General features: G+C 36.3%; 1 protein-coding gene across 1 annotated transcript; it reads left to right on the forward strand.

Annotated features, from left to right (window-relative positions):
- Positions 1 to 322: 322 nt before the first annotated feature.
- Positions 323 to 19,689, forward strand: LOC116262227 (kinesin-like protein KIN-14A). Its single transcript, XM_031641380.2, has 23 exons — positions 323 to 701; positions 3,549 to 3,672; positions 3,960 to 4,046; positions 4,276 to 4,446; positions 4,605 to 4,711; positions 4,976 to 5,107; positions 5,215 to 5,393; positions 5,624 to 5,785; positions 7,800 to 7,891; positions 8,648 to 8,799; positions 8,878 to 9,051; positions 9,190 to 9,336; positions 9,855 to 10,046; positions 11,017 to 11,088; positions 12,451 to 12,506; positions 12,634 to 12,850; positions 13,832 to 14,023; positions 14,114 to 14,329; positions 14,542 to 14,892; positions 16,249 to 16,347; positions 17,804 to 17,944; positions 18,035 to 18,193; positions 18,860 to 19,689. Exons 1-23 carry the CDS (start codon positions 495 to 497, stop codon positions 19,322 to 19,324), a joined length of 3,894 nt encoding a protein of 1,297 aa, XP_031497240.1. The 5' UTR covers positions 323 to 494; the 3' UTR covers positions 19,325 to 19,689.
- The last annotated feature ends 1,737 nt before the right edge of the window (positions 19,690 to 21,426 follow it).

Genomic DNA, 21,426 nt, shown 5'->3' on the forward strand with positions numbered 1-21,426 from the left:
TTTACAAATGAAAATTTAATTAGGGGCCATTGTTAATTTAATTAGGGGCCGTGATGATGGGAATGCTGGAAGAGAGAAAGGATGTTAGGAGGAAAGGGAGAAGGAAGGAGGAACCTTGGATTCCCTCCGCCTTGGCGAAAACCAGGACAAATTCAAACAGACAAGTTTCAGAGGAAATAAAAGTACGAGGGACGTTTATGTCATTTCACTGAAATTCAAAAACGCATCAGTCACAGGTTTACCAGGAAAATAAAAAGAAAAAAAAAGGAAAAAGGAATGTTGAAACATGCAATCAAAAACGCCCAAAAAGAAAAAAATTCACATCCACTTCTCCCCATCTGTGTGGCCCTCTCTCTCTCTCTCTCTCTCTCTTTCTTTTGTGGTCGACGACGGATAAAGCCTCGCGGAGGAACCGTCCTCACGGGGACAAGAATACTCTCTCTCTGTCTTCTCTATGACTGTGTGTCTGTGGAAGATTTAGGTTTTTCTGGTTAATGGGGGAGCCGAAGAACAGGTGGAGCTGGGAGGTGCCGGGGTTCGAGCCCAGGAAGTCGTTCGAGTTCGGGGATGAGCAGAGGGATCGACCACCTGCGCCTCCCGCGCGCCGATACTCGCTCTCGGCGACCACCCTCCCTCGCGCTGACGTCGCTCCCCGGCGCGCTCTCTCTGTGAAGATCCAGAAGCTGAAGGAGCAAGTCTCGGTACTCATTCTTATCGTCCATTCTTGTTCTTCTGGCCGCGGGATTTGTTCCTGGTTCTAGTTTTCGCCCTGGACTCCTGTGGATCCTGGGTTTGGTGATTTGGTGGGCAACGTCTGTTTGATTGCTGTGGCTTTCCTGAGTTATTGGGGTGCCGTTTTCACTTGAAGTGGATTCCTGGAGGGATGGATTTTGCTTAATTTGTTAATTGAAGTTCAGGAGAATTGGCCTTCATTTGGGCATCTCATTTGCAGCAGTTTAACTTATTTCTTAAGCACTTATCTTTAAGAGCACATATGAAATTTATTTGCAATACAAATGAAGCAGTTGCACTAATATCTTAAACAAAAAATGCATAGTTAAAAGTAAAAGATGTACTAGGTACCTAAATCTCGCTTCTGTTGTAAATGGCTGCACACAGAAGCATCCAGGCGCATGGCTAATTTCGGCATTTTCAGGTATTCATTTTACCATAATAGGTTAAAATTCAAAGCTTTCAACTGCGTATTAGGAAAACCCATCTGACTTGTACTAGTGAAAAGGATGACAAATTCTGTAGGGTATCCTTGTGCATATATACTGACCGCAACCTTTTCTGCACAATGGTGATTCACTTGCACATTTCAGATGCATGCACAAGCATGCCGGTGGTGGCTTTTTACTGAACTTTTACATTCATAGCTTTTACTGTTGCCTTGTTGGTGCGTGGAGTGCGTCTCATTTATAGTATTTATCTAATAGCCAGAAAAAGATGGTTTGCATCGTGTGGACAATGCAGGGAATCGTTAATGATTGATTGTGTAAATAAACCTTCTATGTTTTGGTATTTTAATATGTTTGATGCTTATACTCCTTAGTGCAATATTCTTCCATGTAGTGTGTACATTGTTACATGAGGATGATCTTATATGCTATTGGTTTTTGCTAAAGAAGCAATGTGGTTTATAAGGACATTGCTTTGTTGAGTTTGCAATTTATAAGCAATAATTTCTACCTTAAGTTTTTATCTTGTTGGAGTAATTATTGGATTCCAATCAGATCCCAACTGTAAGGACAATTTTTTCTAGTAATCCATGATGTGGGAGTGTGTACCTGAAGACTTCGTCATCTATATGGTGGGTTGTACACCAAAGATATCCTTGTTGAATTAAAAGAGCAAACTCTGTTAACATATCTGTGCACATGATTCACAAAACTAGTTATTTGATTTTTAGAATTTTGGATCTGAAAGATTTGAATCTCTAGGTTCAAGAATTATAGCCTTATACTAATTCATGGAGTGGCATTCACCACATTACTATTTCAGTATGAACTATGAGACTATGTTTCTAAAAGCATCAGATGGAGCATAGGCAATGAGTAGATCCTACAGCCTAGGGACCACGTAGGCTAGACTAGTCACTTTAAGTGGTCTAAGCAAAAGAAATATGTGGAAACTAATAAATATACAGTCACATATATAAACATATACAGTTACATGCAGTCACATAAAAATTGTTGAACTCGTACAAAGTTACAAACTAATTCAAATAAAAATACACATAGCCACAGTAAGTTAAAAGATTCAAAGTTAAATACACACAATCACATTATGTTGAACATGTGCTGCCCAGATGTCTGCATCTGCACCCATGTATCATGGACAGTAAACATAGTTAAAACATAAAAGTTTGAAAAATCAAATTTAATGAAGATGAACAACTAATGTTTACAAGTTATGTAGCCCAAAAAGAGGAACAAGCAAGTGTTGATGTTTTCCAATGTTATGGAACATGCAAAATCTTACCACTTCCTAAATGCCACCTGTTACATCTCTTAGAATCTAAGTTCTGTAACAAAAATCTTAAAACAAAGCCTAAAATTACTAGTTTGGTGACGAAAAAGAGTTGGAAAATTAGATCTTCAATGTCATATAATTCTAAATTTCTAATAAGCGAGAAAAGCAAGAAAAAATAATTAGGAAGATTATATATATATATATATATATATATATATATATATATATATATATATATATATATATATATATATATATATATATATATATATATATGCAGCCATGCAGGTTAGAAACTTAAAATAACATAAAATATTTGTAATGTATGAATTGTAATTGTCACTAATCTTTAGTGCTCATGCACACAAACATATTGTTTTAGTGAAAAAAATCACATGCAACAAAGAAACGAAAAAACTGCAGAAGAGTACAGGAAGAAAAAAAAATGTTTCAAAAGAAAAAAAAGAAGAAAGAAAAGAGAACTAAAACTAGGTTGTCAATTGATCAAACTTAATCTATTGAGCGCCTAAGCAACATTCTAGGCATTTTCATATGGCAGGTTGCCTAAAAACAGTTAGCTTAGGTGATTAGCCAAGCCTGAGAGCCTAAGCAAGTCTAGGCGCAAGCCCAGGCAAGCGTTTGACAGTATAAGTTTGAACCCCAGGCAAGCCTTTGACAATATAGGTATGAAGTCAGGTTGCAAAAATATGTTTATAATTCTGAACAAAGATCACAAGTCCTAGAGTTGTTAAAAGGTCAGTTCCCTTTTCTCTTTCTATAAGCCTTAAATACCTGCTATAATTCCGTCTATACTGGCATCACAAAACTATAATACGTCCTTTTTCTCTTTGCTAATGAAAAATGAATCTTGGAACCATTTTTACCTAAGTTTATCTCGTACTGACTACTTTCTTCCTTTAGTGCAATTCTCTTCATGTCTGTGCATGAGAAACTTTCCAGTTTCTTGTAAGGAATTTGGACCAAATTTTCAAAGAATATGTCCATTTTCCATGAACTTTTATTACTGCTTTGTGGTTTATAACTTCATATATTTTATACTTGTATATTCACAGCATGCAAGAGAAGAATACTTGGAGCTGAGGCAGGAAGCCAGTGACCTGCAGGAGTACTCCAATGCAAAGCTTGACCGTGTCACACGTTATCTGGGTGTTCTTGCAGAGAGAGCTCGTAAACTTGGTATATTCCATATAATGAACTAACCTTGTGGCTTATGTTTGCTGTAGGAAGAAAAATAGTCCTGACCTAGTTAGGTTTTGGTCTTAATACATGGGCTTTATCCTTTGTTTCAGTATCAGCTGCCAGCCTAATTTGACTGATATGCATTGATTTTCTTTATACATTTTGTACACCTCAATACTCATACTGACAACATTAGTTCTATTTCTAATTTTCTATCCATGTTTTGCTCATCATATTCACCTTAAAATTCTCACTGCATTTCTTGTCTGCTTGCCTTGCTGCAGATCAAGCAGCTTTTGAAACTCAAGCAAAAATTTCACCACTAATCCTTGAGAAGAAGAAGTTGTTTAATGACTTGTTGACAGCCAAAGGTATGACACTTATTTCAATTGCCTACCTCCTGAAATGCTATAGTAGGAATATTCATGTCTTTCCTTCCCACCAGGAACTTATGCTTGTTTGGACTTTGGAGTAACATATATATATATATATATATATATATATATATATATATATATATATATATATAATATGCCAATTTAACTCATGGTAGAGTTTATGTGCATTAATGGGACTGCTTTGGAAAATTTCAAATTTCAGGAAACATAAAGGTCTTTTGCCGCACAAGACCACAATTTGAGGATGAGGGCCCCTCCATAGCTGAGTTTCCTGATGACTACACTATTCGCATTAGTCTCGCTAATGATACTGTTGCTACTCCAAAGAGAGACTTTGAATTTGACAGGGTCTATGGACCTCATGTTGGCCAAGGTTTGGGATGATTCTTTTTTTGGTATGATCTGCAGCTATATTTGGAATTGTGCATGCACATAGTGAATGAATTGACTCTTGGGTTTTGTCTAGTATTTAGCTTAATGACATCAAATGATGGCCTTTATAGGCAGCTTTATATTAGTTTCTTTATGCAGGTGAGCTATTTCAAGATGTTCAGCCTTTCGTACGATCAGCATTTGATGGATATAATGTTTCTTTGCTTGCCTATGGGCAAGCACGGTCTGGGAAGACATACACAATGGTTTGTATATAATTTCTTTTCTCTGTATTCCATGTAGATTTGCTTTTTTATCCAGTATTTTTCCGTCATGGAAAACTTTGGATATATATCAAACATTTTCATCGGATTCATGTACAGATTGTTCTTTTCTTTTCCTACCAATATATTTTTTCTAGTCCTTGCTATTTTCTCCATGTATTGTACACTTTATGGAAACCTTGTAGAAAGAGCATGACCTTCCGACAGGCATTTCCAGTAGGATCACTTCATCATTTTTTTTGGCAGGATGGATCAAACCATGAGCGTGGATTGTACATGCGCTGTTTTGAGGAGCTATTTGACTTATCCAATTCTGATTCACCTCCTATATCCAAATATAAATTTTATGTTACCATGTTCGAGCTTTACAATGAACAGGTGATTTTGCCTACTGTTTGTTCCTGTCCCTGCTCTCATTATTGATGCCATAAAAAAATTTCTTGCTTTCTCATTGAGTTGTTGAGTTTTTTCTCTTTCTTTCTTAGGTTAGGGATCTGCTTTTGTCATCCGACATTCACCAATCAAAGGTTTGCATGGGATCTCCAGATTCATTTGTGGAACTAGTACAGGAGAAGGCAGAAAATCCAGTTGATTTCTCTAGAATATTGAAAACAGGGATTGATAATCGTGGTGCAGATGTGTCAAGATGCCGTGTTTCTCATCTGTATGTTTTGTTTTCAAATCTTTTATAACTCTCTCTCTCTACAAGTCTATCTGTCTATACATATATGCTATTTATATATTTTTTTCCTTACCTGTTTAAACTCGTTCTTTGTGGCACAATAACTAGTCTTGTGAAATTATTTTCTTTTGATCTTGCTGAAGATTTGTTTTACCTGTCAACTTGTTCAAGATTCCATACTTAGTGAACATGATATATTGGAATATTTGCAGGGTGGTTACAATTCATATACAAAATAGCATGCTGGTGACAGGGGAAAGCATGTATAGCAAACTTTCTCTTGTGGACTTAGCTGGAAGTGATGGTGTACTTGATGAGGGTGCTACAGGGGAACGTGTGACAGATTTCATACATGTTATGAAATCTCTTTCTGCGTAAGTTAAATTGGATATTATGTTGGTAATCTATTAACTGAAATATTTTACTTGAGATTCTCGCCACATAATTTCAATTGCATATGTTTCCTTCCTAGGGGAACATGTGAATGTATATAGCCATAGAGCATTGTTATGTTCATTGTTGTTGTACAGTCTTTGTTCATAAGTTTTCTTGATTTTCGTATTCTTTTATTCTTTCTAATAAAGTAGGGGTCATCCCCCAGCTCCATTTCTTCGGGAGTTCAATTGCATATTATGCTATGTCACATAGGTACATGTACCGGTGCAGTACGGGTACAAATCATTTTCCAAAAACTTGGGTGCAGAGGTATGGCTGCACACACACACACACACACACACACACACACGCACACACACACACACACGCACACACACACACACACACACACACATATATATATATATATATATATATATAAAATACAAACAAAATAGCATATTCATAAATCATCAAATCATGATGCAAAATATATAGATACTAAGAATTCCAAGACAAAAAATCTGTCCTTTGGGAGTTCCAAGGGACTGTTAGCCTACTTCCAAGTTCCATGCTGTTCCAACTGTTCACGGTGTGGATTTCCTCCCTAACTTCAGTAATGTCAACATCAGCTGATGCCGGTTGCGGAAAAAGTTGCCGGTCAAGAGCAGAAAGAGAAACAACGTGACGGTGGTGGATATAGTAGATATATATACCAACAACAGTATATCTCTGATTGGCCAGACGAAACACACCCCATGATAAAAAACAGAGGCCTAGAAAGAAGGGAAAAGACCAAGAAAAATACCTGCGGTGGGAATGAAAAGGATCTGGTGTTCTTCCTCGCGAGGCGTCTTCTTCTTATGTGCACAGGGCAAGAGAGAGAGGGCACAGGGTGAGAGGGGCGAGAAGGCGAGGGATGAGAGGGGTGAAGGCATCGTGCAAGAGAGAGAGAAAAAAAAGGTTTTTTAAAACGTAAGATGGACCATTTTGGACTTGATCAACTTTGACCGAGTCCGAAAATGGTCAGATTCGACCTCGGGTACGTTGACCATACCCGACACGGTCAACGCCGCACCCGTACCCGTACTAGTGTCGTACCGGTACGGTGCGGGAGGCTGGGAGTGATTCCATCCTTCAGGTAATATAGACTAATATGAAAAGTCCTATCTTTCAAACTCTTGTATCTATGTATTGATTTATCTAAATATTAGTTATTTAAACTTATATTCAAATTTTCTTTCTGTTACCTAATGGATAAAAGATTCCTGTAATGACATCAATATGTTAGTTGCTTTTATTTTGTATGGTCTCTTGGAATAGATTATTTAGGATAGCATGTTTAATATGAATATAGCTGTTTGCACATGTGCATACATGTCTATTCAAATATATACTTCATATCAAAACATTGCATTAGAAAAAGGTTGATTTAGCTTTTAAATATGATAGATGGCCCATATTTTTATTCTTGTCAACGGAATTAGAGTCTCCGTTATTACTATTTCAGTTTGTAGTTTTCAGAACTTAAAAGTAAATAGTAAGAAAATGTTAACTTCTTCCTTTGTTCTGAATATTATTGTGTTTACTAACTAAGTACTTATGAACCTTTTGGTTTTTGGAATGATCATAGTTTGTCTATGGTTACTAACTTACTATTTCCCATTTCTTATTTGTTTAGTTTTCTTGTTTCTTCATGTCATTTATGTATATATTTTTTTCCTGAAAATAGTATGCTTGAACCTCTTTGACGTGTTCCTTGAATCATTTTTTCACTCAAAATACTTTGAAGCATCTATTTCTTTAAATACTAGTGGTTCATGGCTTAGCCCTTTGATGATTTTTGTGGCCTGCCAGTTCATGACTATCTTGTTGTTCTTCACAATGTTGTATCATGGTTTGCTACCTTGCCTAAGATTTTCTCAGACACCTTGTATATTTCTAGCTTAAGCATTTGTCTATCATGCAAGCAATGCTGATCTGATATTTTAATCTGTTGTGTTTTGTTCACAGACTTGGAGATGTTTTGTCCGCTTTAACCACAAAGAAAGATGTAGTGCCATACAAGGACTCAAAGCTTACTGAATTACTTTCAGATTCACTAGGTAAAGTGATTTTCTTTTACCTATTCTTTTTTACAATTTCAGCAATGCAATTTACTTTTAGAGCAACCTGAGGTGCACCATGTCAGATTAATGCACATTAAACCATCCAAAGTTAGTCAAGTCAAATATTCTGCAATTTATTATTTATTGGACATATTGATAGTAGAGCTGTGAAATGTGGTGTTTGTAAAAATAACTTTTAACCTATGTCACATGGACTCTTCAAAAAAGGGGCCACACACGTGTCAACATGACGCTGGTGCTGGTGCAGCTCCGACACGCACCCCAACCATGTCCTTTCTTATGCAAGATCAAAATATTTTTCATTCTTTTTTTTCTTCCCTTTCTTTCTTTATGTATACTGTATAGTAATAAAAGTAAAAAGAAAGGACAGATTAAGCTAAGAAACAAGCTAAAATTATATATATTATGAATACATACATTTATATATATAAATAAATATTATATATATACACCCTCGCCGCACCCTCGCACCCAAATTTTTTGAGATATGTTGCACTGGCACACGCATCCTGCACTCTTGTGACATAGCTGTTAACTAATAAATTTATTAAATTGCTGATTAGGAAATTCTGGATAGCAAGTGAGCAATTGTTTTGCTAAAGAAACTGTTGAGTTATTGGCTATTGTTGACAATTGTTATTATTGGTCATATAAATATGTCTAGCCATGTCTGTCAAAATCGCTTTGTGATTTTTTCCATATGGTATTGACTGTCAGGGATGTTGTGAACAGGTGGGAGCTCAAATACCTTAGTGATTGTCAACATCTGTCCTAATCATTCAACCATATCGGAGACATTATCATCCTTGAACTTCTCTGCTAGGTCAAGAAGCGCGGAATTAAGTCTAGGAAATCGGGATACTATTAAAAAATGGCGAGATGTGGTATGTGATCTGAATTTGAATATATGTATATATATACATATATAATGACATGGGTTAATTATTTTCTATGCATCTCAGGCTAATGACTCACGCAGAGAATTATATGAAAAGGAAAGGGAAAACCAGGAGTTAAAGCAGGAGATTATGTTCCTAAAGAAATCAGCTAGTGAGGCCAACGACCAGTGTCTCCTACTATTCAATGAAGTGCAGAAGGCATGGAAAGTTTCCTTTACTTTGCAGGCCGATTTAAAGGTTTGTCTAACTTGTCATTCTTTATAGGTGCTTGTATTTTGTTTCAAGCTGGTTCATCTTAACATGCTGAATCAGAACTTTTTGCTTGTTCTAAAAGAATAACCTTAGTTCCCTTGATATCAATGCATTTGTTGGCAGACAGAGAACACCATTCTTATGGATAAGCAAAAAGTGGAGAAAGAGCAAAATTCTCAGCTGAGGAACCAGGTTGCCTACCTGTTGCAGTTGGAGCAAGATCAAAAGAAAAAAATACGGGAACAAGATTCATTGGTTCATACCCTTCAGGTGTTGCACATTTTTATTTTCTGCTCTAATCTTTTCCTGTGATAAGGCAAAATATATGACCGTCAGAGAAGACAATGATGCTTTTAAGCATGAGATTATATGATTCAATGTTTTAATTTTTATTTTGTCAAGTTTTTGATAGAATATGTCCTCTGATTTGTGAAATAAAAAAAGAAAGTAATGAACGGAAGATGATGAAAACAGAGAATGGAATATAAGGCTCCTTTGCAACCCCCATTGTAATATGATTGAAAATTTTTGTTTTATAAATTGATAACACGACCCTCATTCCAGCAGTCCGTGGCAAACGGAAAATATAAGCAATGGAACTAACTGCAATAAGTTAGTCCCAAATGTCAGAACGAAAGGACTTTATGGGCTAGATTTATGCCATTTTTATTTTGTTTTGACCGCTTTTAAGATCATGCTTTGTATACTTGTATTTTACGCAGTAAGAATATTTAAATTCCTTCTAATTTTTCTGTCTTCTGTCTTTTTGACTTGGCTTCTCCATGTAGGCCAAAATTAAGAACATAGAAAGCCAACTTGAGGAAACATTACAAAGCAGTGGCTCAAGGTCCATGACTGTTTCTGAGTCAGATACCCCAGGGACCATGTCCACCTCCAAGGACACAAAAGGGATTGCTGATCCCTCAGAAATGACCAGAAAGCTTGAGGAAGAACTATCAAAAAGGGATGAACTCATTGAAGTATGTAACCATTGCTGGCAGCCTTTTAATTGATTTGATTGTGCTCTTTTTATAGTTTGTGTTTATGTTTTAGTTCATATTATTTGTATTGAAGATTCATGGTCAGTTCCATCAGTTCTTTTGCCTAGATCTGCGATGGCTGATTGTCTTTTTATTGTTCTGTTGCTCGAATTTTGTTCTATGTGTCAATTTGCTCCCTACCCCTATCTTTTGCCTCTACTAGGCAGCAGGAGGATACAATGGGAGTTTTTATATGGACCAGATGCAACTTTAAGAAGTCAGCAATGAATTGTCTTCTTCCTGTTGATGTTTTGGAAATTATCTGCTGATACAGTTCTGCCTGTTCTTATGGCTTTCTCTTTTACAAGAAGATTCCCAGATTCAAATATGATAGTTGAGAAGGCTTAATATGCAAAACTCTCTCTCTCTCTCTCTCTCTCTCTCTCTCTATATATATATATATATATATATATATATATATATATATATATATATATATATATATATATATATATATATATATATATATATATATATATATATATAGAGAGAGAGAGAGAGAGAGAGAGATTTTCATTAGGTTAAGAAGAAAAATTATGGCCGTTGACAATGGTTAACCCTTTTCTTTTGGAAGAAATATGAACATAGGTAAAACTTAATGTTATTAAAATGGGTTTCTGAAGCAATGCAGGTGGCAGGTAGATTCAAGGAATTATCTGCTTTGGATAAATTTCCTAATCAATTTTGAAGAGGGAAAAAGATAACATAATATTTCTAGATCAAAAGGCAAAAAAAAAAAAAAAAAGGAAATGCAGCAATTAACAATAAACAGAAAATTTGGTTAGTAACAAATGAATAATTCTGCCTTTTTTCCTCATACTTCTAGTATATAACTTATGAAGATGTCATACCTTCACTTTTTCCAAATGTTCATATTGCCCTACTGATTAGTAGCTGGATCCTTCTTCAGCGTTTACATGAAGAGAATGAAAAGTTGTTCGACAGACTGACGGAAAAGTCTTCATATGGTGGAGCTGCAAAGGTTAGTATTCATATGCTTCCTTGAGCTCTTTGTTGTTACTTTGGCTATTTCAAATGATATTTTTGTTTCAGAAAGTTTAGCTGGTGAGATTTGATTATGATAATTTATTAACTTGCCATATGTCACTTTTTCTAAAAAATGTTCCACTGAGGTATACTTATTATTATCACATTTGACATGTTCTTTGTGACATCTCATATTTGTTAAGAGCGACATGCACACACAAAATAGTTCTTGTTGAAATTTAAAAGAAATAAGAGTTGGGAAAATGTACACTTAAAGTTCATGTGCAAAACAATGTTTATTGCTTAGAAATAACTTGAAGCTATCATGATATTTTTCCCAAAAAGAGCCTTTTCTTTTGGCAGTAGCTTTGCAATATCAACCTTCAAAAATAATGGAAAAATTATGAAATTGTGATTTTTGAAAGACTCAAAATAGTTTTTAAAATTTTAAACGCAATGGGAATTGGAAAATATACACTTGAAGTACATGTAGGAAATGATTTTTTAAAAATGGGGGAAAAATCCGGGTGTTTATTGTTCAGAAATAATTTGAAAGTGTCACGTATATTTTCCCCAAAATCCTTATATGTTGGCCATAATATTGTAACATTTTCAAGATATCCCTGGCATTCATGGCACTAATGTGTGTGTTTTTTGTGCTCTTAGTGGGTTATGACAAAAACCCCACTTAGACCTCTTCACTTGATATGGTTAGGCTACATAACTAACAAAGTGGACAATGAAATGAAGAGGATGACATTAAGCTCACAATGTTGACCATGTTAAATCTACGTTTTGGTCTGTTCATAAAATATCATTCTTGGAAGTTTCATATTTTGAGACACGCTCTGGGTTATAACGCCTGCATTAAACAAGTTGTTACTAACAAGTAACAAGCAATTATAAATTCTGGTTGTGCTTCATTTTTCACTATAGACCACAGTGTAGGTTCTTTGTCACATAATCATCTAGAAGAATCTCACAATATGGAGATGGTTCCACATGTAGTCAAAAATTAAAGGTGAGATTGAGATTCAGTAAGGGTGTAAAGCATCTTGATGTGGAAGCAATGCTGAGAAACATAATGTTTTGTTGTGGCGATGCTTCAATAGAGATGCAGCAAAAATGGATTGAAAATGTTCATTCTTACATGTGAGAACTACATGAAATATGCTATATAAGAATGACCATAAACATTTATTACTTTCCTCAGGTTCACTTTCTAATTTAAATTTGCAAACTGGGGAGCGTGCATTGATATGGATGTTTTCATGCAATCTTTATTTTGTGCAGACACGGCAACTTTCTTATCATATTATCTAAAGGTTGACTTGTGAAAAAAAAAAAATCTTTACAGGTATCTAGTCCAGCAAGTAGAAGTCTAGTCGGCCACCCAGTTGACAACCTTAATAGGTCTGTTTCCTTGTCTATTTTGGGTTAGAATCTGTCGCCGGTGTTTCTATTTGTCTAATGTTCCTAACCATAATTCCTTGGTACAAATGGCCTTTCTCCTTTTGCTTTCTTTTTGCATTTTCTACAGGAGGGAAGCTCCTAAAGGATTACCAACAGATGTGGCATCATTAAGATCTGAATCTGAGAGATTTGATGGGTCAGTTGCACTTGTTAAATCAGGGCCTGATAAGGTCAAGAGTACCCCAGCAGGAGAATATCTTACTGCGGCTCTAACAGAGTTTGATCCTGACCAGTATGACAGCCTTGCAACAATTGCTGATGGTGCAAACAAGCTCTTGATGCTGGTAATGTTTATATCACCATGGGCTACTCATTTTTTTGTGGGGATTCCTTTTAACTAGTCTACTATTAGTAGCCTTGGCATAGTTAGGTCACATTTTGCAGCATGCCTATAGTCTTATTTAAAGATGACATGAGGTTTTTTTTGTTGTTTACCACATACTGTCATAACTCTTGCCTGATACATTGTTTAAGTTCTAGTTGCTTTTATTTGGCGTTGAAGGATTCCCCCCTTTTAAATATATAACTTGCAATCAATATGTAACAGAGCCATATAACTGGGCAAATTAAGTGCAATAATGAAACTCTGAATTCAACGGAGCAATTTCCTGCTTTTGTGTTTTATCTTGTCTCCCATTTAATTTTGTTTATTCCAATTCCTGATAAAGATGGATTATGTGGAATTTTGTTTTAGAATTTAAAAAAAAAAAATTATCTGACAGTGCAAACAATATCACTATCTTTCCGATTTCCTCAGAAAGGTGCACAATGCAAATGTCTTCTCAACATGGTGCATTGAAAATTATTGGTAGAAAGGGGAGATCAAAGACGAGAAAGTAAAAATGAGAATAACATGAGACATCAGATTTTAAACAATTCAGATATAGGGGAGAGGAAGGGAACAGAGCTTATATGCAAGAACATATGATTTTAGTGAATTTTTTTGGTCTTTTTACGTGAAAATATTTTGTTTTTCTTTAGAGGCATGCATGATGTGATTCTTAATAATCAGTCTGTTACACATGATTTTGGTTGTGTAAGTAACCAGGATAGTGGATGTTTTAAAGTCAAAGTGACACAGTTGCTGTTTTTCACTTTGATCTTTTTTATTAGGTGCTGACATCCTATTTGCATATAGTATTTGAGTATATATTTTATGTGATGCCCTTATTCTTCATCATGCATGAAACTTTTTTGGTTTTCTTGTTGTGATGTTTTTATCTTCTTTGCATGTGCCTGACAGACCTATATCTTGGAAATTTCAGGTTCTGGCTGCAGTCATTAAGGCAGGTGCTGCTCGTGAGCATGAAATCTTGGCTGAAATTAGAGATGCTGTCTTCTCTTTTATTCGTAAAATGGAACCTAAAAGGGTTATGGATACAATGCTTGTCTCCCGTGTTAGGATTCTCTATATTCGGTCGCTGCTTGCAAGGTCTCCTGAGTTGCAGTCAATCAAGGTAATTAAAGTGGATTTCATTAATTTGATTATGTTCCAATTAAATTCATGTGTCATCCATAGATTCTCTACATTTTCTTATGTTCCATAGGTGTCTCCAGTCGAGAGATTTCTAGAGAAAGCTCACAGTGGGCGGAGTAGAAGTTCTAGCAGGGGAAGCAGTCCTGGCAGATCTCCAGTTCATTATGATTCCGGTTATAGGACTTCTATTATTGATGAACATGTCCATGGTTTTAAAGTGAACATAAAGCAAGAGAAGAAGTCAAAGTTCTCATCGATAGTATTGAAGCTTCGGGGAATTGATCAGGTAGTTCTGCCGAGCTTTGTCCCAAATTGCACAAAATCGTGTTATTTGTCATCATTAGTAGCAAGGGTTTGTCTTAAAGTTTCTACACTTCAGTATGGTTCCTCTCTGTTATTTTTTGCCCTTTCTCAGCTTTCTGTTTTATTGGTGGAAGTAGTGGACTTCTTATTTTCTTTTTAAAGACCTTTGTTCTTGTTTTGCCACCTGAATTTCAGGAAACCTGGAGGCAACACGTAACTGGTGGAAAGCTTCGGGAAATAACTGAAGAAGCCAAAAATTTTGCAATTGGAAACAAAGCTCTTGCTGCTCTTTTTGTTCATACGCCAGCTGGTGAGCTGCAGCGTCAGATACGGACCTGGCTTGCAGAGAACTTTGAGTTTCTTTCTGTTACAGATGGAGACGGCATTGGTGGTGGTTCTGGACAGCTGGAACTCCTTTCAACAGCCATTATGGATGGATGGATGGCAGGTCTTGGTTCTGCTCAGCGTCCCAGCACTGATGCCCTGGGCCAGCTTCTGTCTGAGTACACTAAACGGGTCTACACATCTCAATTGCAGCATCTTAAGGTAAATATGGAAAAATTTCTTCCATCTCATTCTATCAATCTCTTGTTCTTGGTTATGACATGGTATTTTGATTTTAATCTCGATTTTGGTCCTTATTGGTGTCTCCTGCTTCAGGTCATCAATCTTGCCTTCAGGCCTTTCACACCTCGAACCCATTCCTTTGCTTAGCATGTGCTTTGACATAACATGTCATGGCAGCAACTACTGGCTACTTCCCTAAATTGTAGTGTACTGAGTTTGTCAATGCATAAAAAGTTGTTTGTGTAGGATTAAATTTGAAATGGCAAGAAGATGGAAATTTCTGTCATGTTCTTTTTCATTCACGTGGTTTTTTTGCAAATATAATGAAATCCTTTAGAAAGAAGATGTGGCTAATTTTGTGGATGCTTGCATGTACTGAAATTTTTCAAAGATGAGATTTAGTATAACAGGTTAATCGATTTGCAGATGCAAAGAGCAAGACACAGCATTGCACGTTTAAACATCCCAGAGGTGATAGGTGTCTATCCTACAGTTGTGCTTATGGTCATTTCCAGCAAATGGTGTCCAATCATGCCCAAGCCTGAAACAAACTTTGCTCATCCAGAGATTAAATTGCTTGAGCTTGAGCGAACTTGAACAGTCTTGTTCAAGTGTTACTGTCTCTTTTGAACAGGATAGCTCTATGCTTTGGAAGCCAGTAATAGCAATGCATGTGTTTTATAGCTCCAACCCTCGGTTTTCTTATATCTTAATCTTCTTGGTTAGGTTATTTCTTTTTTTCGGTTTCATATTATTTTATGGAATGAAACCCTTTCAAGAGAACATTATGTTTATGGGAATTGTCTTCCAACAGCAACTGAACACTCTGGTGATTTTTCTTTCTCAAGATTGAAAGGTCTTTTCTCATGCTCATTCATGCTTTCCACTCTCCAGTTCCAAACTTCCAATATGTTAGATGAACATTGCAATTGAGGTTAGTAGCTCCTGATTCTATAAGCCAATACTTCTACGTCAGAAGCCACTGTCTGTGAGGATACTGGACTATCTCTCTGCCCTCTCATACAAAATCTCATGTGAGATGATTTCTTCATTAATATGATGTTCCAGTACTGACACACAAAGTAATATGTGAAAGATGTTCACACGGTAGGTGATTATTTTGTTTAAAGTTTAGATGCTCCATTATTGTGGCAGTATTCTTAATTTCCTTTTTGGACAATTTTGCTTGTATGCTTGACGTTTTTTACCTGCCATCTCTTCCATGTGAAACAGTAGCTGATAGTCAAGGACTTGAATGATTCTAGTGCTGCTTAAATTGACTATGAAATGTATGATTTTTACATTTTTCCTTTCCAATGTCATACATTTTATTAGGATATTGCTGGCACCCTGGCAACAGAAGAAGCAGAAGACTCAGCTCAAGTAAATAAGTTACGATCAGCTCTTGAATCCGTAGACCACAAGAGACGAAAGGTAATTTCTTGTACTTAGCAGGTTAAATTGATTCCTCAATATTTGACAATTCCAGTTTCGTGAACTCGACAAAACTTATCTGGGTCTCCTGTTTTACTGGGGTATCAGATTGGGGATCTCGCGTTTTTTCCTGGGGCCTCAGATTGGAATTAAATTGCCATTACTTGTCTAATTTTGACAAATACTATTTATTTTGTTGAATAAATGCTTCATTTTGGATTTACCAACTGTTGTGCAAAACTGTCCTGTAGAGTTATTTTGTCCAAAAGAGTAGTTGAGTTTGACTATTCTACGGTCCCATGTCCAAAATTTTCATTTGAAAAATTGGTTTTAATTTATCAAACGAAATTATTCCTTCACTTTTATAGTTTGTCTGCTACGTATTAGATGTCATTGAACTGCATGGAGCATGCTGGTTGTTGTCTACTGGGTACCCAGTGAAAGTTAAGACTGGTGGCTTGACTAAGCACCACACCCTAGTCTGCCAAACCTCAGTGTCCTGTTACATGGTCTGCAATGTTCAACCTGGTTGTACTTTGGTTTTTCATAGGACCCAGTATCAATATTTGGAATTTTGGAGTTAGTCACGATATGTGTCTGATGAGAACCAGGTCAACTGTTGGCCTTTGCAGCATGGTGGGTTTCAAGCTGGCGTGATCTCTAGATTACTATACAAGTTAACATGGGATGGAATAAGCAGAGAAACAAATGCAAATGCAACTGCTTTTTTACCATGTGACATGGGTATTTTTTACGGTTTTCCCAGCCCTTGAAACCCGTCTCGCCCATGCTGTTTATGTACTTCTCATATGGTTCACTTTGGTTCCCAACTTAGGGCAAAGGTTATCTGGCACTTGCTGTTAACTTTTTTATATAATTTTAGAATTTTGATATGGCAACATGGGAAACCTAGGGTCCTTTGATCAACCCCCCAGGATAGGATGGCACCAAGTCAGGGGCCATTGTTGACATATTTTAGATGTCTCTACACACCAGATTGAATTGTTTTCACTAAAATGCTGTCAATTCATCCTCTGTTATGATGGAGTCTCCCTTATAGGGAGCTTCACGGGATATTCCAGTCACTGAGTTTCATTACTGAAGCATGATCTGGTGAAGTGATAACAGCAAAGCCTATTATTCATTGTGATTGTGACCATCACTACTATTTATTATCCCTCTTTTTTCTTGTCAAGCACCATCTATAATCTCCTTTGTGTTCTCCTTGGCATGTCGTCTTATGGCTTGTACTTTTTGTTTTAAATGTCAAAATTCCTCGTGGTTTAAGTTGCAAGTTGGAAAGTTTGCCAGTTATGATTACTAATGCGTCGTGTGCTTGTGATTTGTCTCTTCTTTTCTGTTGGAGGAAAAAATATGATTCTTCTGCTTTTGATGGAAATATGTTAAACTGGTTATCAAAGTTATTCTAGTTGACATGTTTCTATCTTGACGTCAGATTCTGCAACAATTGCAAAGTGACTCAGCCTTATTGTCAAAAGAAGGAGGTGGTTCACCTATTCGAAATCCTTCTACTGCAGCTGAAGATGCACGGTTGGCTTCGTTAATATCACTAGATGGGATTTTGAAACAAGTGAAGGTCTCTATCTTCTAATACTTGTGCAATTAAAGTTTTCTTGTGTTTGAAGCAATTGTCCAGACATAAAATGCATCTGTTTCTTTGACACAGGATATAACAAGTAGAGCTTCTCAAAATGTACTGACCAAGAGCAAGAAAAGAACATTACTTGCCTCCTTAGATGAACTTTCAGAGCAGATGCCTTCACTTCTCGACATTGACCAATCCTGTGCTTTGAGACATATTGCAGATGCACGTAGTACTGTTGAGGTATATCCTCTTAGTGGCTTCATCTGCTGTGAATCAACTCTAATTGAGATTACACCTAAATATTCTTTACATACTCACATGACCTGATGGAGGATCTCATGAAGAACATGAATTTAATGTCTTACAATTTGGTTTTTATAAAAGCATGGCCATAAAATTAGAAACTATGAGGAACATGCTCAAGTTGTTTTGAAAAGTGGTTTCTTGAATGCCACTGGATTCCAAAATATAGTACTCTTTATGATTTTATTCTCTAAGTAGGAGTACTAATTGTTCAAAGTCTTTATTTTCTGATAATTCTCAAGAGTAAATAGAATATACTTATAATTTTATTGGATTTTTAGGATATGTTTTAATAGTTTGAATATTTTAAGTTAATTTAGTTTCTGTAGTTCTTCTATTTTTCTGCCAGAGTTTCTGCATAATGGACTTTGCCTTGACTGTTTTGTGAAACTTGTTTGACTAGGTTGTAATGAATTTTTTCATGTTTTAGTGCTTTCTGGAATCCCTGTTAAAATATTGTTTAGGAAAAATAAGTGTTCAATATATTTGGTTCCGTTTGGATTGGGTTTTGGAGCCAGAATCTCTTTCTGTCCAGATTTATCAGGTGACTGGCTAGTTTCTGTGATATTTGGGCTTATATTTTTCACGTCATGAAATGTGCAGTCTGTTACAGAGCAAGATGATAATGTGCATGGAGATGCAAAAGCATTTCATGTTCATCAATCTGAAAATGCTGTTTTGGGTATGGAGAGCCATGTGACACAATGGAATGTCTTACAGTTCAACACTGGCTCAACAACACCTTTCATCATCAAATGTGGAGCTAACTCCAGCTCTGAGCTGGTTGTCAAGGCAGATGCTAAAGTTCAGGGTGGTGCAAAAGGTAGTGAGATAGTTAGGGTTGTTCCAAGGCCATCTGTGCTCACAGATATGGGTTTGGAGGAGATGAAGCAACTGTTTGAACAACTTCCAGAATCTATAAGTTTATTGGCTTTGGCAAGAACTGCAGATGGAACTCGAGCTCGATACTCTAGGTTATACAGAACGTTAGCGATGAAAGTCCCCTCTCTCAGAAATTTGGTTGTTGAACTTGAAAAAGGTGGTGCACTAAAAGATGTAAAATCGTGAAACTAATGGCTTCTGCTAATACGCCAGCATTCTTGTTCAGAAGGATCTGATCTGTAGTTCCCTTGTAATACGAGTTATCACCTGCCGGCTGCCAGTATATCTTCGTTATCCTCTATTTTATTAGAGGGGACTGCAGTTGGCGGCACTATCCTTTTGTAAGTTGTACATGCCATTTCTATGAGGGAAGCCCCTGGGTCTTGGGTCATATGGCTTTTTTTTTTTTTTTTTTTCTGTCCCTATAGTGAATATGGCCTGTAAAACTTGAGCTATCCTCCAGAAATGTTTCCTTGTGCCGAGGAAGGTTTGCACATGTAAATGATGAGATCACAATGTGCATTTGTATGCAATATAGTATCTTATTGCAACTACCGTGTGTTTTATGGTCTTTAGCACTAATTTACTAGGCTCTTTCTTGGATTACGCATTACTGCAAAAGCCTGACTTCGTCCATTGCTGATTTCCATGATTCTCTCCTCCCTCTCTCTCTCTCTCTCTATACACACACTTCTAAAAAACACATTAAGAGTCTAGTGACCTGACGAAAATATACTTAGTTTGTTTGGACTTATGCAATTTAACCACATGTTTCCTGTCTAATCAGGGTGTTAAACCAAAGAAATCAAAGCATAAGCATGCCTTTGTTATTCGATTGCAACTTGAGCATGTCTTCATAAAATTTTCTTGTATATGTAGGGAGGAAAAGGTAGATAAATAGGTCAGGCTTCCTATTTCATCTTACCATTTTGTCTCCTCGCTCTTTACGTGCTTTTGTATTTCACAACTTTAATTTTACAGACAGATATATAATGTTCAAATCTACGATCATAAAATTAGGTCTTAAGATTAAAACTTGTGGAAGCTTTAACATTACCGATATTGGCTTTCTCAACTCACAATATCTACTCGAGTCTTCTGACTGGTTATTCTGTTTTTGCTCGTCCATTGCATTTATTTAGCATTCATTTGTGTGACTGGACTTATCAAAAGAATATATATATATGTATATGTTCTAGACATTTAGACACTAGATGGATAAGAAATAGTCTCATTCCAGATCAGCAGTTGAGAAAAAAAAAGGGTGTGAACTAATGCTAAATGATGGAAATAACCCGTCATCTTTTTCTACTTCCTTTCTCTCAACTGTTGATCTGGAAATATCAAGGAATACGACTATTTTGATAGTCAGAAGAACTAATGAACACCTCTCGTAAGATTTCCTTTGAATCTTGCACCTTCCTTGGAGAACTCTTAATATTGCAGGCTTTTCTTAATGTAGTGAAAGTTTCATATTCCACAAACTTGGAAAGGGTGGACTGGAAGAGAAATGTTTGTTACTTTTTATCTTCATATCTACCATTAAATGGGCAAATGCCACGAGACTCTTTCAAAGCATGACATTTCCTTAAAGGTACTGCAGATGATTTGAAGAATGCTCTCTAGAGAGGAAATCCTTAAGCTGAAATAATCTACTCTCACATGCTTTTCAAGCATTAATGCCTAAGTCTACCACATGAATATTTTATAACGTTCCCTCATTCCGAGCATTAATATCAATTTCTTTTGAAAATGACTGCCTTTTAACAATACGTTTTTTTTGTTCTTTATCTAAAGAAGGAAAATAGCAAAAATAAGAGATCATTTGTTATCCTAGGCTCCTAGCTATAAAAATCCTCCACTTTAAATAGGCCAATGGATCAAAAGGACTGTCTGGGATTATTTTTCCCATATTTACATGAAGTGAGGCGTTAAAAGCCTAAAAGACTTTTTCTGGCTTTGAATGCCCCATGAAGACTTCAAAGAAGCACCAAGTCAAAAGCGCCTCCGGAACATATTCATTTTCCTGCTTGTTTCAATTATTTATAGCTTCACCTTGTATTAACTAAATGTTTCAGACTGGAGAATTACGGCCTTTCTTGGACATTCATTTTTCACTTGTCGCACCATTCACGAATCACTTCTTCACTAGCATTGGTAAATATGATCCAAAGCAGTGAAAACATGTTCACCACCTTCAAAATCTGAAGCCAAACAGATACAAGGTAGGGAAGGAGCCGTTTCCCAAATTCTTACAAAGCTGCAGCGATTCTTGTTGCAATCGTTCA

Source organism: Nymphaea colorata, chromosome 10 (genome assembly GCF_008831285.2).
Source record: "Nymphaea colorata isolate Beijing-Zhang1983 chromosome 10, ASM883128v2, whole genome shotgun sequence".
In the NCBI taxonomy this organism is placed as follows: domain Eukaryota; kingdom Viridiplantae; phylum Streptophyta; class Magnoliopsida; order Nymphaeales; family Nymphaeaceae; genus Nymphaea; species Nymphaea colorata.

Excerpts from the sequence above, each read along its gene's own strand:
- LOC116262227 (XM_031641380.2), top strand. The coding sequence starts at position 495 with ATGGGGGAGCCGAAGAACAGGTGGAGCTGGGAGGTGCCGGGGTTCGAG. Across the intron at positions 4,447-4,604 it reads TGGACCTCATGTTGGCCAAG|GTGAGCTATTTCAAGATGTT; the intron begins GTTTGGGATGAT and ends TTCTTTATGCAG. Across the intron at positions 14,893-16,248 it reads CTCAATTGCAGCATCTTAAG|GATATTGCTGGCACCCTGGC; the intron begins GTAAATATGGAA and ends ACATTTTATTAG.